This window comes from Cyprinus carpio, chromosome A9 (assembly GCF_018340385.1).
Source record: "Cyprinus carpio isolate SPL01 chromosome A9, ASM1834038v1, whole genome shotgun sequence".
NCBI classification, from domain to species: Eukaryota; Metazoa; Chordata; class Actinopteri; order Cypriniformes; family Cyprinidae; genus Cyprinus; species Cyprinus carpio.
In genome coordinates this window covers 26433088-26452599 of record NC_056580.1, presented here as the reverse complement: position 1 = coordinate 26452599, position 19512 = coordinate 26433088, and the positions used below count along the sequence as shown (strand labels likewise).

The following is a 19512-nucleotide window of genomic DNA, read 5'->3' as shown; positions in this document are numbered from 1 at the left end:
GAGTGATATTGCTTAACTATATCATGTGCTAAATTTGACAAAAACTCACACAGGGGCATATATGGTCATTTTAGTGGCATAGAACATGCATTCTGTAGGCTACATCACAGTGAGTATTTTTTCATTTCCATAAGTAATTATTCAAATGTAAATGTAAAATCGATAGCCCTAATATATGTACAAGGAAACCCTGATGTGAGTCATGAAAGCACTTTAAGAGTGCTGGACTAGACTGCCTGTCAGAAAAACACAACCTAACCCTCTGAATTCGCAACTGTGAAATGAAGCCAAATGTAATTCACCCTCCATAAAGAGGCCTGAGCGCAGAGCATCAAATCGAACGCAGCTTTCCGCTTCCGGAGCTTCATTACACACTAGTGGCGCGTAAAGAGCTTTGAGTAAAACTCCTGCGAAGTCGTGAGGCAGGGACAAATCCGTATCATATTCCGGCACAAAGGCTGTCAGAGATGATCGGCCAAACGCCTCATTGTTGGGTAATGGGAGCTGACAGGACTGAGCTAAAACCATTGAGCGTGATCTGAGCCAGAGCGACAGTAGAAATGCCTTCACAGCCAGCAGGCCGGATAACAACACCACTAGTTGATTAAATGTGTGTGAAGACTACACATATGAGGTTCAGCGTTCCTCTGGTGCTATTATCTCAGATCCACTACGGCTTACAAAGGGAGAGTCGATCACACACAATTCTTCTAACTAGAAAATAAAACCAAAAACACATCCACTGGGAGTGAGTGGACATTAGCTTAAGGTTAAGTTGAGTTTGAGACTAACCTGAGGCAATGAAGTAGAACACAGAATGGTTATAGAAAAATGCATGAGAGAAATAAATATGGAAGTTGTAGAGGGTACTAAATAAACACAGTAAAAAAACACAGGTTAAAAAAAAAGTAATAATCCTTCTACAGTATCAGAAGCATGAAGTACGACTGCTTTCAAATGCTCAAATATCCATTAGAGCTTGTTTGAATGTGCCTTAATGGGCAACATTAATGTAAATAATTATTAAGTAAATGTAAACATTGTGCTGATGCATCTCAACATCAGACCCGGCAGTCTACATGAATCCTAACAGATCTGCTGCTGTCTGTTTAGTTATTAAAATGAATTCATCAACAATATTGAGAAGGAAAAGAGAAAACCACTGACTGCTCATTTATTTATTTGTTCTTCATCACTGACTTGAATAATTAGATTAAAAAAACCTAAAGGAATGTTTACTTGAGAATTGAGAAACACTCAGACTACTGTACATAACATTAATTTAATTTGATAATATTCATAATAACATTTTACTTTACATAAAAGTATGTGTCAATAACAAATAGTTGTTTTGTGGTATCAAGGTATTAAAATCCATGAAATGTCACTGATCAGACAGACAGATATAACCCTACAGCACGAGTTAAAACAACCCCTCTAAAATCAACCATTTCTTATAATGATCCACTATCTGATCAGCAAACCCTAAACAGCCTCTAATATTGATGCAATATCCAAAGTTTTCCTCAACATCAAGACACTCAGGATCATTAGATCTGGTCTTGTAAAACTACGAGTCTAGACTGAGAGTCAAGCAGCAGGAACAGAGAGTAATGCTGGACTTAAGCATTAATTTACATGTCAAGGTTAGAATAATTACACCTCCCTTGAGCTCTCGCTCCACTTGGCCTGTTTCTGGAGAGCAAGGTCTTTGTGTACTGGATAGGGGTCTAGGGAACATATGGAAGAGAGTGTGAGTGTGTGTGTGTGTGTGTGTGTGTGTGTGTGTGTGTGTGTGTGTGTGTGTGTGTGTGTGTGTGTTTTTGTGCTCTTTTGTGTGTTTTTGTGTGTGTGTGTGTGTGTGTTTTTGTGTGTTTGTGTCAGACCCTATTACATACGGGAGTGAGACCAGCTTCTGTGCTGAGAAACTTCCCCAGACAAACTCAACACTATTATCTCAAATGAGAATGCAGGATAAAAAGAGTCTTTGAGGCTCATTTATATGAATAATATATCAACATGAATGCAAAAGCTAATCAAAAACACATTATTGTCCAATATTGTCTCTATTTTCAAAGGTGTGCTACTATAATAAAGCAAAAAGCCACGAGAGGTCGTTCACTGCAGTGTTTACCAAGGTTAAAGAATGGAATTGTCTTAAAGAGATAGTGCACACAAATATGAAAATTCTGTCTCCTTTTATTCACCATCATGTCATTCCAAACCTGTATGCATTTTGTGAAATGTGAGGGATTTTGTCATATTTCAGATGTGAAACACAAAGGTGATAATCTGAAAGTGAATGGGGTCCAAACAACATTGTTGAGTCCATTGACTTTTATTGTAAAGACACAATTTTGTTTTGAAACTATCTTATTTTATGTTATATATGCATATAATTTCATAATTAAACTCTTATTCTCACCAGAGCTTTATTTATTTGATACAGTAAAAACATTAATTTTGTGAAATATTATTACAGTTGACCTGTTTTCTATTGTAATATATTTTAAAAAGTAATTTATTCCTGTGACCAAAACTGAATTTTCAGCATCATTACGCCAGTCTTCAGTGTCACATGACCCTTCAGAAATAATTCTAATATGATGATTTGCTACTCAAGAAACATTTCTTGTTTATTATCAATGTTAAAAGAACAGTGTTTGAAATCTTTTGTAACAATGTAAAAGGCTTTACTGTTCCTTTTGATTTTTTGATTTTTTTTTAATGAGTATTTTCTTGCACAGGTTTCGTCTCTCACACTGGCATTTCTTCAGATGGCACTAAAGAGAAATTAATAGGATCTAAATTCAGAGTAATATCTAGAAATCCATTCTCTCTCTTGAGAATTCCTCACTCTCTCTCGCCCTTCTCTCCAAGCCACTCCACACATCACTTATTATCTTATCAAACACAGACATTTTTCTCTCTGCCAGCTGAATCCCAATAAACCCCAGATTTATAGACTCATGCCTCTGTACGCTTCGTGATGGGATCCAGAGATTTCACACTGCGTTTCAATTTCAAAGAAAATCAAAATATCAGGAAACTAATGTAATATCTTTCCTTGCTAAACAAGCCACCATTGTGATCAGCCAGACAGTAATTCTGCACTTTCATACTTCACCATAAAGAAATAGAGAAGAAAAAACAAAAAAAATGAAGATGTACTCAACTTCCGGCCATTTTGTTTCTTCATCAGAACAGATTTGGAGAAATGTAGCATTGCATCACTTGCTCACCAGTGGATGCTTTGCAGTGAATGGGTGCCGTCAGAATGAGAGTCCAAACAGCTGATAAAAACATCACAATGATCCACACCACTCCAGTCCTTTAATTAACATCTGGTGAAGCCAAAAACTGTGCGTTTGTAAGAAACAAATCCATCAAGGCATTTTTACTTTTGACCATCGCTAATAATAATAATAACGCCTCCTCTAGTGAGAAAGTCCACCCTCTGTTCATCAAAATCAACAAAATCCACCATATTTGCTCAGAGTTGTTTTCACTTGATCTGTGCAGGTTTCTCTCCTGATTCAGACTTTTCACTGAAAGCAATATCATGGATAGAGGAATTGTCAGAAGCGACCTTTTAAAGTTGAAAACATCTCAATGATAGGTTTTCTTTATTACAAATCCATTACTTGCAGATAACTGTGATGTTTTTATCAGCTGTTTGGACTCTCATTCTGACGGCACCCATTCACTGCAGAGCATCCATTGGTGAGCAAGTGATGGAATTTCTCCAAATATGTTCTGATGAAGAAACAAACTCCTCTACATCTTGGATGACCTGAGGGTGAGTGACTTTTCTGCATATTTTCAATTTTGGGTGAACTATTCCTTTAATCTGTGTATTTAGGTGGCATCAAGTGGAAACATTTCCACTGCACCAGGTCTGTAGATTTATACAAGCATTATTAAAGTCCAACCGTTTCACACCGCCAAACAAAGACCCAACCGTAATTGATTGCATAATCGAGCCAAATATTCAGATCATCCTGGGTCAATCTCAGCTTTGGACAGGTAATCATAAGAGAATGTTTGCATACAGCTTATCCGTTCAGTGCGTTCACTGAATCTCTTGTGTATATTTACGTCAAGAATTATTTGCAGAGTTAATTAAAGTCATTTGAAATCATTTAGCAAGTACACACAAACAAGTCTATCCCTTGCTTTCCTACCCATTATCCTGATCCGTTCTGATGAGCCGAACACCTGCTCCCGCTGCTGACCTCACTGTGCAAATGGATGCGAGCCATTCGTCTCTGTTCTCCTGCATCTGTTTACAACAACTTCCTCTCTCTCTCTCTCTCTCTGTTCAAACTCAGATGTCCGTGCAGCTTGATTAGGTGTCCGTTTTTGGCACTGAATCAATGTTGTTTAGAAGCTTCAAAGGCGATAATTGAAAAAGCCTCTTCATACACTTCATTCTCTCTGTCATTCCAAACTGAGGCTGTTGAGGGTAATTGGTTGAAAGACAGAAAGATTTCAATGTAATGATTAGTTGTGAACACGCCTGTGAACCACACAACCTGTAGACATTTTTTTTCTGTGCCGATTCTGTGGGAAAAACCCAAGTTCTGCTAGATTTAAAGGGCAAAATGTGTTGTACAGAGTACTACACTCTAACTGGTTACTAAAAGCATTAATTAAAACAGCTAAATATTTAGCCCTTTATGAACCACATTATGTTAAAACAAAATTAAAAAAAAGCCCATTTTGGTTCCATAATGTGACACAATTTTGTGTGATATAGAAAATTCAATGCAAAAAATTTGCTAACTTTTTTGGGAGTTGAGTGGACAAAATAAAAAAATAGAGCCAGACTGAATAAGAGTTTGCTGAAGCAATGCTTATTTATTAATAGTTAATATTACTCATAACCCCTGTGGCCATCACTGGAAATGGAAACTCACCTTAAAAATACATTTTAATTCAATATTTTAAAGACAATTAATGATTTGGTCATAATAAGACCAAAAATTTTCATTAGGGAAGTAAACAGGGTCATTTTTTAGCTCATGTTTGTGTTATATGACTGCTGACCTTTGACCTAGACCTGTGATAATCAACAAATGTCATTAAGTCGTCTTTTTTTTTTTTTCAAAAAGACCTGACCAATAAGACAAAACCTGTAAAGCCTTATGAAATGATTTTCTACAGTATTTGATTCAGTTGATTGGTCATTGCAAATCCAGTTTTCTTAATTAATTCATTAGGTTCATCAACAATAATAAACATGTCTGGACTGAGAACATTAATTATGCCTGTTGATTTACATGAAAACAAAAAACGTCAATACTAATATTTTATCAATTAATAATGATAATAATGCTGATTTGCAAAAATGCCTAATATTTCCTTATTTGATGAAAGAAAAGAAATTCCATCACTTTTTTCACAAAATAAGAATTATTTTTCAAATTACATACATGGATCAGTTTTAATGCACTTAAAAAATAACAAAAGCCGTCAAATGTCAAAAGTAAATACAAAAATAAATATTCAAAATGCATCATATAACTTACAATCTGGAGAAAAATTGGAAATCAGGATTAGGCATAAAATAATGTGTTCGGAATCATTCATACACGTGAAAATCAGAATTGAAGAAGTAGTTGTAACCTGGCTCTGAGGAAGATGGGAATCATATATTTTTATGGCATTTTTTCTGCTGATTAAGGGAAAATATAAGACTTCTTCACTTTACAAATGGTAGTCAAAAGCAAAAATGCTACAAAATCCATCATATTTTGTGAGAAAGTGTGATTTGGTAGAGCAAAACTGTTTCTGCAATCAGCACCCCAGCATTATTAAGAAATAAGTACTGGATTTCATTAAGCAAATATGATGCAGGAATATGATTATAAACATGATTACACTGATGTACCCCACAATCAGGAAGAAAGATCTGTCACTACTTCCATGTCATTGTGACTTTAAAGTCCCCATGACATCAAAATTGAATTGTATTTATTAATGTTCTTATTGTGAACGATTCATATTGGACAATCAAAATGTCATAACTTGGTCTTCCTGTAATATGATGACTGACTCATATTTACATTCACCTTCATTCTGGTATGTAATGCTCACTTCTCACAGTCCAATCAACAGCTGACGAATGAACTCAAGTCCTGTCCTATGTTTTTCTTGGGTCGATAAGCTGCCTCACAATGCCAACTTTAAATAAGTAAAACAACCATGCTCTCGCAATGGTTTTGTCAGACAGTCACTTCAGCTTTCTGGTCTTATGCGTGATCTGAGAACAGATTGTCGTCTGTCTTTTGCATGGACTCAAACACAAATTCAGGCAGGAGAATGCACACACGAGGTCAGGGTTAAAGGACCGCTTCCCACGCTAACTCAGGGCGATTGAGAAAATGCATTAACACAGTGCACTTCAACATGAGGCGAGAGACGGAGTGAAAGAGATTGTTTAAAAAGAGACAAACACTTCTCCCAGCAGCACACACACACACACACACTGTGATACCAGGCCACTTTATGCAGACAACACGCTGCTCTTTCCACATAAAAGAAGTACAAAGAGGGACAGAGAAAAGAGAAACGGCAATGAGCTCGCTCACCTTAACCTCAGGACCATGTTCACTGCTCCCTGAGCGCTCAAGGTTTTCTCCAACGGTTGAACCTGGACAGAAACACACAACATGATGGTTAGTTACTTGCTAATGTCAAAGTGCTCTGGACGTTGAGGTTCAAAGATCTTTACATGGCACAAGCTGCTGTCTACACACAGGTCTTGAGGAAATAAGTGTACTGGAGATGTGAAGCAAAATGACTCTAGGCAGGATATCTATGTTGGCCGATTTATTTATTTGTACAGTACATACCGCGATTTTTATTTCCATAAAAAGTCAGTGTTGTTATGGACTAACACTAAATTAAAAACTGTTTTTGTTAATTGAAATAAAATAAAATAAAATAAAATAAAATAAAATAAAATAAAATAAAATAAAATAAAATAAAATAAAATAAAATAAATAAAATAAAATAAAATAAAATAAAATAAAATAAAATAAAATAAAATAAAATAAAAATATTGGATGAAAAACGTAAAACTTAAAAACCTAAATGAAAATTAGAAATGCTGTACTGGCAATTAACTGAAATTTAAGATGAAGTACTAAAATTACTAACACTGAAATAAAAATGAATTAAATCCTATATATAACTAATGAAATGACAAAAGCCCATAACAAATTTACTAATAATTAAACTAAAATTCAAATGAAAACTAAATATAAGCTATTAATAAATACTATAATTAATAGTAATTAATTTAATAATAATTTTAAGCAAATCTTAAAATTAATGTCCATTTTTCAAGCAGGATATTACAAAGTTTTGATACCAAAACCCACTTGAAGATTTAAACTGATTTATTTTTAGTTAAAATGTTTATTCACTCAGAAAAACAATAGCATACATTATAATAACAGTCATTTATCAATCATTAGCCATATCAGTAGTTTAATATTGGTGAATCCTTAACTTAATAAACTGGATTATTAAATTTATTTAATAATTTTCTCACATTTTGTTCAACATCTTTATCACAAGGCATCAGGGTTATAATATCATTAACTAAAATTAAACAAAAGATGAAGCACAAGAAAACTGTTTAACTGTAAAAAAAAATTAAAATAAATAAATCTAAAACTGAACAAAAAAAAAACATTAAGAAATGTACTAAAAATGAAAATGAAAACTGAAAAAAATAAAAGCTCATTTAAAATATTTATGAAAACTGTTATAGTATATAAATAATACTAAAAAAGCACTGCAGTGTATGGGATGAAATTAGACTCAAAATGATTAAATTTATGCAGCACATGCGTGCATCTATTAATCATTTTGAGTCTAATTTCATCCCATAGCAGTGCATCATGTGATTGCCTTCTTCACAAAGGATAAATACAACTGAAAGAAGCTACCACTTCAAACAGTCTTTGTGTTCGAAAAAATGTTCCCTGCACAGATGGCTCACTAGGTTTTGGAGCAGAGACTCTTTTTCAGATGCTGCCGCAGCAGGCATCCACTCTTATTCTTTATTTGAGATATTAAGTTTAATAGGCTCCCTCAAGGCCAGTCAGCCCCCCAGGGTCATGTCCAGACCGCCCAGAGACCAGCCGCCTCACAGCACAGAGCGTCAGGGCCACCAAATCAAGACAAATCACAGCAACATTGTCAGCGCCGGCCGGGCCTCACCTGGGGATGCTGAATGGACAGGTCCTCTAGCGGGAGACAGTTAGCATTCACTTCACCCTGCAGAGGAAAAATGGAGTGCTTAAGAGCGAAGGAAGGTACAGAAAGACATCTCTCCACCCCTCACTGTTTCTTTTCATTCCCTCCAAGGACGCTTCTTCAGTGGCTGGAGAAATGGGTTTTCTACAAGCTCAAAGGCTGAGCTAAAAGTCATGACGTTTGGTAATCCAGTGGGAGAAAATATGAGTGGAGCATGGCTACACACACACACACACACACACAGAGACAGTAGGAAATAAGATCTGTGTTTGTGCTGCTAAATTGCTATTTGTCCAATACGGTCGAATAGGCCACACTTGTTAATTATTTAATACGCAGTTTATTAGGCAAACAGCTCAATCCCTTGATACTCTCAATTAAATGATCAAACGATACTTCAGTCGTTAATTAAATCTATTCACAGCCAAACATAGTCAGTCAAGCCCCCTGTGTCTGTGAGATCACATTTACAGCATTTACAGTTACTAAGAATTTAGCTGTAGCGAAAACTGAAAGTCAACTTGAAACGGGAATCGCGACCCATTTTACTTTTGTATATCACAAACACTTCTGGTCAAACGTTTTTAAAAAGATTTTTAATGTTTTTAAAAGAAATCTCAACAAGGTTGCATTTATTTGATCAAAAAAATACAGTAAAAAGTGTAATATTGTGAAATAATTTTACAATTTCAAATAACTGTTTTCTATTTAAATATATTTTTTAATGATATTTATTCCTGTGATGCAAAGCTGAATTTCTCCAGTCCAAAATGCTGATTTTGCTGTTATTATCAATGTTGTGGAAACTTTGTGGATACATTTTTTTAGTGCAAAAACAACAGTATTATTTAAAATAGAAATATTTTGTAGTATTATAAATGTCTTAACTCTCACTTTTGATCAATGTAATAAATATTTGCTGAATGAAAGTATTAAATACAGACACAATGCTATGCGTTTGCTAGTGTGCTTTGGGTGGTTGCCAGGGCATTGGATGCATTTTAGAAGAGTCTTTTGGATGGTTACCAGGGTGTTGCTATGCAATTTTACGGTCACACCTTATTTTAAGGTCCAGTTCTCATTATTAACTAACTATTAATTATGACTTTTGGCTCAATAAACTCCTAGTTAGTGCTTATTAATAGTTAGCACGGTAGTTCTTGAGTTTAGGTGTTGGGTAGGATTAAGGATGTGTAATATGGTTGTGAAGAATATGTGCTTTATACGTACTAATAAACAGCCAATATGCTAGTAATATGCATGCTAATAAGCAACTAGTGGAATTTTGTTATTATATTAAAATGTATGCTGTTTTACTAGAATGTTTTGGATGGTTACCAGGGCGTTGCTATGTGTTTTACTAGAATGTTTTGGATGGTTACCAGGGCGTTGCTATGTGTTTTACTAGAATGTTTTGGATGGTTACCAGGGCATTGCTATGTGTTTTACTAGAGTGTTTTGGGTGGTTACCAGGGTGTTGCTATGTGTTTTACTAGAATGTTTTGGGTGGTTACCAGGGTGTTGCTATGTGTTTTACTAGAGTGTTTTGGGTGGTTACCAGGGTGTTGCTATGTGTTTTACTAGAGTGTTTTGGATGGTTACCAGGGTGTTGCTATGTGTTTTACTAGAATGTTTTGGGTGGTTATCAGGGCGTTGCTATGTGTTTTACTAGAGTGTTTTGGGTGGTTACCAGGGTGTTGCTATGTGTTTTACTAGAATGTTTTGGATGGTTACCAGGGCGTTGCTATGTGTTTTTACTAGAATGTTTTGGATGTTTACCAGGGCGTTGCTATGGTGTGTTTTACTAGAGTGTTTTGGGTGGTTACCAGGGTGTTGCTATGTGTTTTTACTAGAATGTTTTGGATGTTACCAGGGGTGTTGCTATGTGTTTTACTAGAGTGTTTTGGGTGGTTACCAGGGCGTTGCTATGTGTTTTACTAGAGTGTTTTGGGTGGTTACCAGGGCGTTGCTATGTGTTTTACTAGAATGTTTTGGGTGGTTACCAGGGCATTGCTATGTGTTTTACTAGAATGTGTTGGATGGTTACCAGGACGTTGCTATGTGTTTTATTAGAATGTTTTGGGTGGTTATCAGGGCGTTGCTATGTGTTTTACTAGAGTGTTTTGAGTGGCTACCAGGGCGTTGCTATGTGTTTTACTAGAATGCTTTGGATGTTACCAGGACGTTGCTATGCGTTTTACTAGAATGTTTTGGGTGGTTATCAGGGCGTTGCTATGTGTTTTACTAGAATGCTTTGGATGTTATCAGGACGTTGCTATGTGTTTTTACTAGAGTGTTTTGAGTGGATAACAGGGCGTTGCTATGTCTTTTACTAGAGTGTTTTGAGTGGATACCAGGGCGTTGCTATGTGTTTTACTAGAATGTTTTGGATGGTTACCAGGGCGTTGCTATGTGTTTTACTAGAATGTTTTGGATGGTTACCAGGGCGTTGCTATGTGTTTTACTAGAATGTTTTGGATGTTACCAGGGTGTTGCTATGTGTTTTACTAGAGTGTTTTGGGTGGTTACCAGGGGTGTTGCTATGTGTTTTACTAGAATGTTTTGGATGTTACCAGGGGTGTTGCTATGTGTTTTACTAGAGTGTTTTGGGTGGTTACCAGGGCGTTGCTATGTGTTTTACTAGAATGTTTTGGATGTTACCAGGGGTGTTGCTATGTGTTTTACTAGAGTGGTTTTGGGTGGTTACCAGGGCGTTGCTATGTGTTTTTACTAGAGTGTTTTGGGTGGTTACCAGGGTGTTGCTATGTGTTTTACTAGAATGTTTTGGATGGTTACCAGGGCGTTGCTATGTGTTTTACTAGAATGTTTTGGATGTTACCAGGGTGTTGCTATGTGTTTTACTAGAGTGTTTTGGGTGGTTACCAGGGTGTTGCTATGTGTTTTACTAGAATGTTTTGGATGTTACCAGGGGTGTTGCTATGTGTTTTACTAGAGTGTTTTGGGTGGTTACCAGGGCGTTGCTATGTGTTTTACTAGAGTGTTTTGTTTGTTTGTGTTTTACTAGAGTGTTTTTTTTGTTTAATGTTTTGGGTGGTTACCAGGGCATTGCTATGTGTTTTACTAGAATGTGTTGGATGGTTACCAGGACGTTGCTATGTGTTTTATTAGAATGTTTTGGGTGGTTATCAGGGCGTTGCTATGTGTTTTACTAGAGTGTTTTGAGTGGCTACCAGGGCGTTGCTATGTGTTTTACTAGAATGCTTTGGATGTTACCAGGACGTTGCTATGCGTTTTACTAGAATGTTTTTGGGTGGTTATCAGGGCGTTGCTATGTGTTTTACTAGAATGCTTTGGATGTTATCAGGACGTTGCTATGTGTTTTACTAGAGTGTTTTGAGTGGATACCAGGGCGTTGCTATGTCTTTTACTAGAGTGTTTTTGAGTGGATACCAGGGCGTTGCTATGTCTTTTACTAGAGTGTTTTGAGTGGATACCAGGGCGTTGCTATGTCTTTTACTAGAGTGTTTTGAGTGGATACCAGGGCGTTGCTATGTCTTTTACTAGAGTGTTTTGAGTGGATACCAGGGCGTTGCTATGTCTTTTACTAGAATGTTTTGGGTGGTTATCAGGACGTTGCTATGCGTTTTACTAGAATGTTTTGGGTGGTTATCAGGGCGTTGCTATGTGTTTTACTAGAATGCTTTGGATGTTATCAGGACGTTGCTATGTGTTTTACTAGAGTGTTTTGAGTGGATACCAGGGCGTTGCTATGTCTTTTACTAGAGTGTTTTGAGTGGATACCAGGGCGTTGCTATGTCTTTTACTAGAGTGTTTTGAGTGGATACCAGGGCGTTGCTATGTCTTTTACTAGAGTGTTTTGAGTGGATACCAGGGCGTTGCTATGTGTTTTACTAGAGTGTTTTGAGTGGATACCAGGGCGTTGCTATGTCTTTTACTAGAGTGTTTTGAGTGGATACCAGGGCGTTGCTATGTGTTTTACTAGAGTGTTTTGAGTGGTTATCAGGGCGTTGCTATGTGTTTTACTAGGGTGCTTTAGGTTGTTACCAGGGTGTTGCTATGCATTTTACTAGTGTATTTTGGGTGGTTATCAGGGCGTTTCTACGCATTTTATTAGGCAGTCCCTCCAGGATTTTGCAGAAGTTTTTTCTGATTTTTGCGGCCCAGAATGACTGATTTTGCTGCGGCTTTTCTCAAAATTTGCGGTGATATTTACGGCATTTCTTATTGTTTTGCAGTGAAAATATACCACAGACAACATTCTTCTAACACTGTTATGACTTTTCTGACTTCGAGGAACATTGTAGAGCTCCAGACTAACATCTGAGGAAAACCAGCACCAGTGTCATTAAGTTCTACAGAAGGTGGCACCAGCACCTGACAGTAAAGCACTCACCCTAATCACACATGTACATCTCGGAGAGGTCTATTTAATGCCTGCATTTACATATGCAAGATGTATTTTTAAGAGTGCTTGCTCATATGCAATATGTCTCTAAGATGTTTCCTGTCAGATGTCAAATAGACATTTATTAGAAGGCATGTAAAACTGCTTCTGAGACGTTTATCAGAGTACACACCAGATGTTCTGTCTATGTAGTTGAGATGCAGATAAAATTAACGTTTATTTCTGTCATTCATAATGTCTAAATATAATTTAATAAATACAAATATATATATATATCAGGGATTGGAAATTGCCTATAAGTACATCTCTGCAGCCATCAACTAGTGTTAATTTAATAGCTTTTTTCATTTTTACATAAGTGTTTGCTTTCCTACATAATGGAACTTTTAGATTTATAAATGAGGGAAACCTATGAAGGATGAATAAATATCGTCACATTAAAAATAACCGTCAAATTCAGTAATACTTAAAGCTTTGAAGTGCTGGGAAAAGTTGTGTGAAGCATTTAAAAACACTCAAAAACATTAGACCATTTCTAACACAAGTTGTTCCTGTAGTTTTACTATGTTAAATCCATGGTAAATGGTGGTGATTTGCGTTTATTGAACAATGTTTTTCCTGGTTTACACATCAGTGGCGTTTGTTCTGATATCAGCTTTAACAGAATTCTGCGCTGAATTTGAATGCTTCTCACAAGATTTAACAGAGATGTTATTGATTCTGTGCCGAATTCGACTGCTTTCTTCACTGTATCTCCCAGCGCTGTGTATAACGGTGTCGCGTGATCGAGATCGAGCAGATGAACGCTCTGCGCTGCGTAGCCCAAACGAGTAGCGAGGATACGTTTCGCTTTCGGTTCATTTATCCAATGTAGCTCTTGTAAATTGGTCATGATGAGAACACAAGGCTGTTCATTCCATTTCTGGAACTTTGAAACAAACTTTTCGAGTTGGTTGTATTCTAGCCTGAACCAAAGAGTCCATCCAAGTTTTTAATGATATTCTAGTCTATAAACAATGTTCAGGTCCCTCTTTCAACATATGTCTGTTTTTGCGCGTTTCATTTTTCTTATACAAAACAACAGTGCAAATTAACAATATTTAACTATCAGAAAAATTATATAAAGGCTGCATTACCAACAACAACAACCTAAACAATGACTAAATACCTATTTGGCTACTGGTCAAGTTTGACCAACAGCCTGTACTGCTGAAAAAGTATGCTGTTTCAAAAATGCAGCAAGTTTTGATGAAAGACAAATATTTATTTTCTTGCACTGATGAATCATCCACTATAAAACGGGTAATGTGCATTACGTAAAGTAAAAAGGGTCAGTTTTGATTACATGTTGACACACTCAAAGCAGCGATGCATTACCCCACACAGCTAATTAAAACACAAACATTCTGAAAGGTAAAAAAGAGAATGACTGTAACTTACATGCTGGTTTTCATCTTTGACCCTGCGTGACTGCAAAAGCAATAACAAGACAGGATTCAATTATGTTCTCGCTCTCACACAAAGTACGACAGACAGATGTAGCTATTTGTGTGGGTGTGCAATCAGCACTTGCTCATTTGCATTCCATAATAAACAATAAACACAAGAACAACGTCTCCAGCTTCATTAGCAGCCGCTGATTTGCGGACGCTTCGCTTCGGGGGCTCTGATTGTTCCTTCCTGTCGGAGACGTTTTAGCATTATATATTCCACATTTCTGAGTGAAAAAAGCCCCTAGGCTTTGATCAAATGGTGAGCGTAACCTGTATGGAGCATTTATGATAAAATATTAAGAGAGCTTGAGGTGAAACACATCAGAGAAGTGCATTTCTTCAAATTTCATATGTGGGTTAAACGCTAACACATAATGAAGGCTTTATTTTTACAGTAAGGTCCAAAAGTCTGAGACTACTAGTGAAAATGCTTCCATTTTGCATTTTTCTAAATGAATGCATTAAATCTTCTGAAGACAAATGATACATTTGAGTGAGAAACAGACCATAATTAAATTTTATCGATAATAAAAATTTATAAATTCAACATAATAGATATTCTAAACATATTTATAAATAAACAATTTTTATAAATATGCATTTTTGGGTGAACTATCCCTTTAAGCCACGCTTACCCTTCCATGATTGACAGCAGCCTTCCCCTCCTCACTTCTCGCATCCATTTCGTCATCACTCCATTCCCAGTCTCCATCCTCGGTCTTGTGCAGATGACCACTGGACCCCGGAACCCTTCTGACCTGCGAGTGTGAACAGGACACGCTGTCAGTCTCACCGTAGTGTGCACACAGCAGTGACTGCACGCTTTTCCAGCAGATTTGGTTCTGAAAGTATTTTTCTCATTCGTTTTCTCTATAAGCTTTTCAAAATACTGTATATATAAAGAGTTTTAGAACCAAACCAACCAGCTCTGAGATGAAGCACATTACAACCTTTGATTTGAAGCAAAAATGCTAAAAATCAGAAATTAAAAAGTAGGCAATGAAACATAAGAAAAATTACCTACTTATCCCATAAGCATCAAATTAGCAATAAAATGCAATCGAATTAGAAAAAAATAAAAGAAAATAATAATAATAATATCTATATATATTTTTACAGAATATTAACAGGTTGAGCATTGTAAAAGTTTATATATATATATATATATCTATTTATTTATATATATATATATATATATCTATATATATATATAGATATAATTCAAAATATAAAATTAAGTTGAGAGTGGTAAGTTCGAAAGTAATGATACATTTGTTTTTTTAGATCATTTAAAAAAATCTAAAAAAATCTTAATAATAATAATAATAAATCTTGCATTAATATTATGTATATTTAAATATTTTTTAATAATGAACGATCAATTTTGAATATTATTCATATTATATAAATATATAAATAAATGTATATTTATAAATATAAACATTTTTAAATATACTAAATATTTATTATAATTATTTTACAGTATAATTATGTTAACTGTGTGTGTGTGGGGGGTGTATTTTTTAATTGATTAATATTATGTTAACAATAACATATTTATATAAGCTGAAATCACACACTTGTTTCTACTAAAGCATATGACTGTTTACCAACTTCAGAGCTCACGCTAGGTCCAACTTGGTATGTTTACAAATGATTGTTAAAAATCAATTTCTCTATGGAGGAAATGAATGGCATTTGTACTTTCAGAAGCCTTCTGTTGTGCTCTACAGCGTCACGCTTCGGCATCAGCAGGGGTCGAGTGTGTCAGATATAGTCTGTGCTGGAGTTACAGGGCTTATTTCTCTGGGTCAGTGAAGTGAGCTTTAATTCATCTAACTTCAACCAAAAGACCAGCTTTTTGGAGGTCTGCTCAGTGTCTGTATCCAGCGCTGAAATATTCCACTATCTGTTCTTCTCAGCAGGACACATCTTTCAAAACACGCTAAAGGTTTAATCTGGCCCACAAGATCTCAACATCCATTGAAGTACAGCAAATCAGGGGATCAGCTCGACTCCAGAAACCATGCAATTCTGCTCAAAAACATCCCTAAATTCCTGTCATTTAGACAAGCCTTTTCTCAGTCTGGAAATCTCTAATCTGATCGGCTGGCTTTACACAATTTCCCAGAATAAGAGCACATAGGTTTAACTATCTGTTCAACAGGAAATCAATTTAATGTTTACAATGTACCAGGCCAGGCTTACAAAATGAACACTGGTCACTTGCTAAAGTTTGCCAAGTTAGTGACATTAAAACGTGAAAGATGAAGCAATCCGTAGCAAGTGAATTACATATCCATTTGTTTTTGAGTTATGTCTGTGTGATGGTATTTACTTGAAAAAAAAAATATTAAAAAATATATATTTATATTAACAAATTTCAAAGTAATTTAAATTCAATACATTTGTTTTTTATAATGAATTATGTACAATAAATATGTGTGTGCGAGTATATTATAGATGTAGACATATAGATGTTTATTAATATAAAATATTCAACTATATATATATATATATATATATATATATATATATATATATATATATATATTTATGAATGAAATATTATTTATATTCACAATATACACATTTTTATATAAAAAAATAATAATAATAACTAGAAAATACTGAAAATAATAATGATTTTTATGACAATTCTCTAAGCAATGGCAGCCCTATCACAAATTTGGTTTGATCAACAAAAAAAAAAAAAAATGGTAACACTTTACAATAAGATGTCATTTGTTACCATTACTTAATGTATTAACTAACATGAACAAACAATGAACAATTCATGTACAACAGTATTTATTCATCTTTGTTAATGTTAGTTCACAGTGCATTAACTAATGTTAACAAGCACAACTTGTAATTTTAATAATGCATTAGTAAATGTCAGAATTAACATTAACTAAGATGAATAAATGCTGTAGAAGTATTGCTCTGCGAAGGTAGTTGACTAATGTTAACTAATGAACCATATATTGTAAAGTGTAACCGGATCAATTAAAAACAGTCTTTTTAAAACAAACGCTTTTCATGTCTGTCAGAAGAACTCTTCGGATCTAAAGTGGGAGATTCAAAAGTCTGCTACTACACAAGACTATTAGAGTTATAGCTAGTTCCATCCATTTAATCCCAGAAGCGGCACAGAAGACCTTAAATCCTCTGGATGTCTGTGAAATATGAGGCACTAGACTGTGGAGATCAGACAGCGTCCAATCAATGACACTTTCTGAAGTTTGCTCTGTTCTGAGAGGCTATTGACAAAATCAGATTGGCCTGATCGAGAAACTCAGTCGACCTGCAAGAGGTGAAACACGGCACACAGACACACATACGTCTAGAGGCGAGAACTACTAAGCGTTCTGCGAGTGAGATAACATGTACCCATTTCCCAGCATCCTCTGTGTGCTGCTTCCTCTGCTCGGGATCTTCAAAATAACACACAGACAAACAAAGCAGCAAATAAACATCAGCGCATGATGACAAACTGCACCTGCGGGCTGTGTGCTTATGAATAACACCAGTGGGTCAGCGGCACGGAGCGCTCAAACACACACTCGCTCCCATTTAGGGACATTATGTAAACTCAAATAGCCAGCGGTAAATTGCTCTCTTAGAAAATGTAATGTGCAATCGAGTGTTGTGATGCAGACATTTAATTACACAAAACTAATCACTACAGCACTGAAAGAGAAAAACAAAAGAACATCTTTAGAAATCATATTTAAAGAAATATCTTAATCTATTTATAAAATGTATTTCTGCATGCATTATTTAGAATTATTTATAATCATAGTTTTTTTAGGGCAATTGGCACAAATTATTTTGCCCAGGCAAATTAGAAAATTAAAATAAATAAAACTGAATTTAATTAAATAGCTTCTATGATGTTTACAGTATATAAATCCTTAAAACTTCATCATATGTGTGTGTGTGTGTGTGTGTATATATATATATAAAATGACAACTTTAAAAGCAATGTCTAGCAATGTGATTAAAAATATGTACATTTATCCAGTATATATATATATATATATATATATATATATATGCATACATACATACATACATACACACACACACACACACACACACATACATACATATATATATTAGGGCAAATTACAATATTTTATTAATTAATTGAATTAAAATATATGTGTGAATCAGTTCATACAGATGATGAATTGAACCTTCTCTGATGTTTACAATTATTGAATTAAAATTAATTTGGATAATTTTGGGTGCCTGATAACTCATATATGTATAGGTGGCTGTGGAGATTGAAATAAAGCAAAAAGGTCTCATTAAAAGTCTGTAATTGTTGAATTGTGATGCAGACGTTACAATGCTTAAAGAGAAAAACAAAGCAAAAGAATGTCTTCTTTAGAAATAATCTCCCTTCATCTCTATTTACTTCACCTTATATTTCTGCACTTCAGTATACATACTTTATATGCTTTGGCAATATAGAGTAAATGTTTAGTCACACCAGAAAAGAGAGAAATAAAGATGGTTTTATAGCTAGATGTTCTGATTTATATTTTTAATTCAGCAGCAGGTATAACTCAGCAATCAATAATAAGAGATTATTAAAATATCAGCTAAAAATAACTCAAAATAATGTGCTCCAGCATAAGAGTCAACACATGCGTCCACTGCAGAGATGCTGCGCCCCCTACTGGACACAAACCACAACACCTCAACTTCACCTGACACACAAAAGAATTACACAGATATAAAATCGAATATAATATTACAGGCATAAGTAAAGAAATAAGATAAGACCCCACCGCTGTTCAAAATGACACAATCTCGACCAGGAAGATCAAGATCCATCCATCCATCCATCTATCCATCAATCAGAGTTTTCTTATTTTGCAGAGGTAATTTCAAAGTACATCAAACTGAATTAAAAATCATAGAGACTGAACTGAATTTCTTCTATGATGTACAACTGATATTCAAATGTAACAATTAATTTATGATACATGGTATTTATCATATATATTTGTGGGTCAGAAAGGCAACTATATTTAGGAGGGCTCTCTGGAGACTGAAAAAAAGGCAAATAAATCATATTAAAAGACTAAAATAAATAATAATAATAATAATAATAATAATTCAATCATAATCTTTTACTATTTACATTTATATTGAAGCAGTTTTTAAAATATATTTTCATATATTAAAATTTTATTAATCTTTTGTTTTATTATTAACAAAAATAATGAAAATATATGAAAATAATGAAAAAAAAAAGCAGTCTAATTAACATACAGGAAGATATTTTGTTGTCATGTAGCAAGGAAATTATATCTCAGTCAAAGTCATTTTTTATTTAAAAATGTA

The 19512-nt window shown here is 34.9% G+C and overlaps 1 protein-coding gene across 3 annotated transcripts in view; it reads right to left on the bottom strand.

Moving 5' to 3' along the window:
* Positions 1-19512, bottom strand: part of LOC109047701 (STE20/SPS1-related proline-alanine-rich protein kinase-like) — a 58327-nt gene that overhangs the window by 17705 nt on the left and 21110 nt on the right. For all 3 annotated transcript variants that reach the window (XR_006160865.1, XM_042764291.1, XM_042764292.1), the window contains exons 11-14: positions 14787-14909; positions 14099-14128; positions 8236-8292; positions 6594-6655 (exon numbers count right to left, since the gene is read on the bottom strand). Coding sequence is in view for 2 of the 3 variants with exons in the window: in XM_042764291.1 (XP_042620225.1) it covers positions 6594-6655; positions 8236-8292; positions 14099-14128; positions 14787-14909 (272 nt within the window). In the remaining variant the exon portion in view is untranslated. The remainder of the gene's footprint in view (positions 1-6593; positions 6656-8235; positions 8293-14098; positions 14129-14786; positions 14910-19512) is intronic.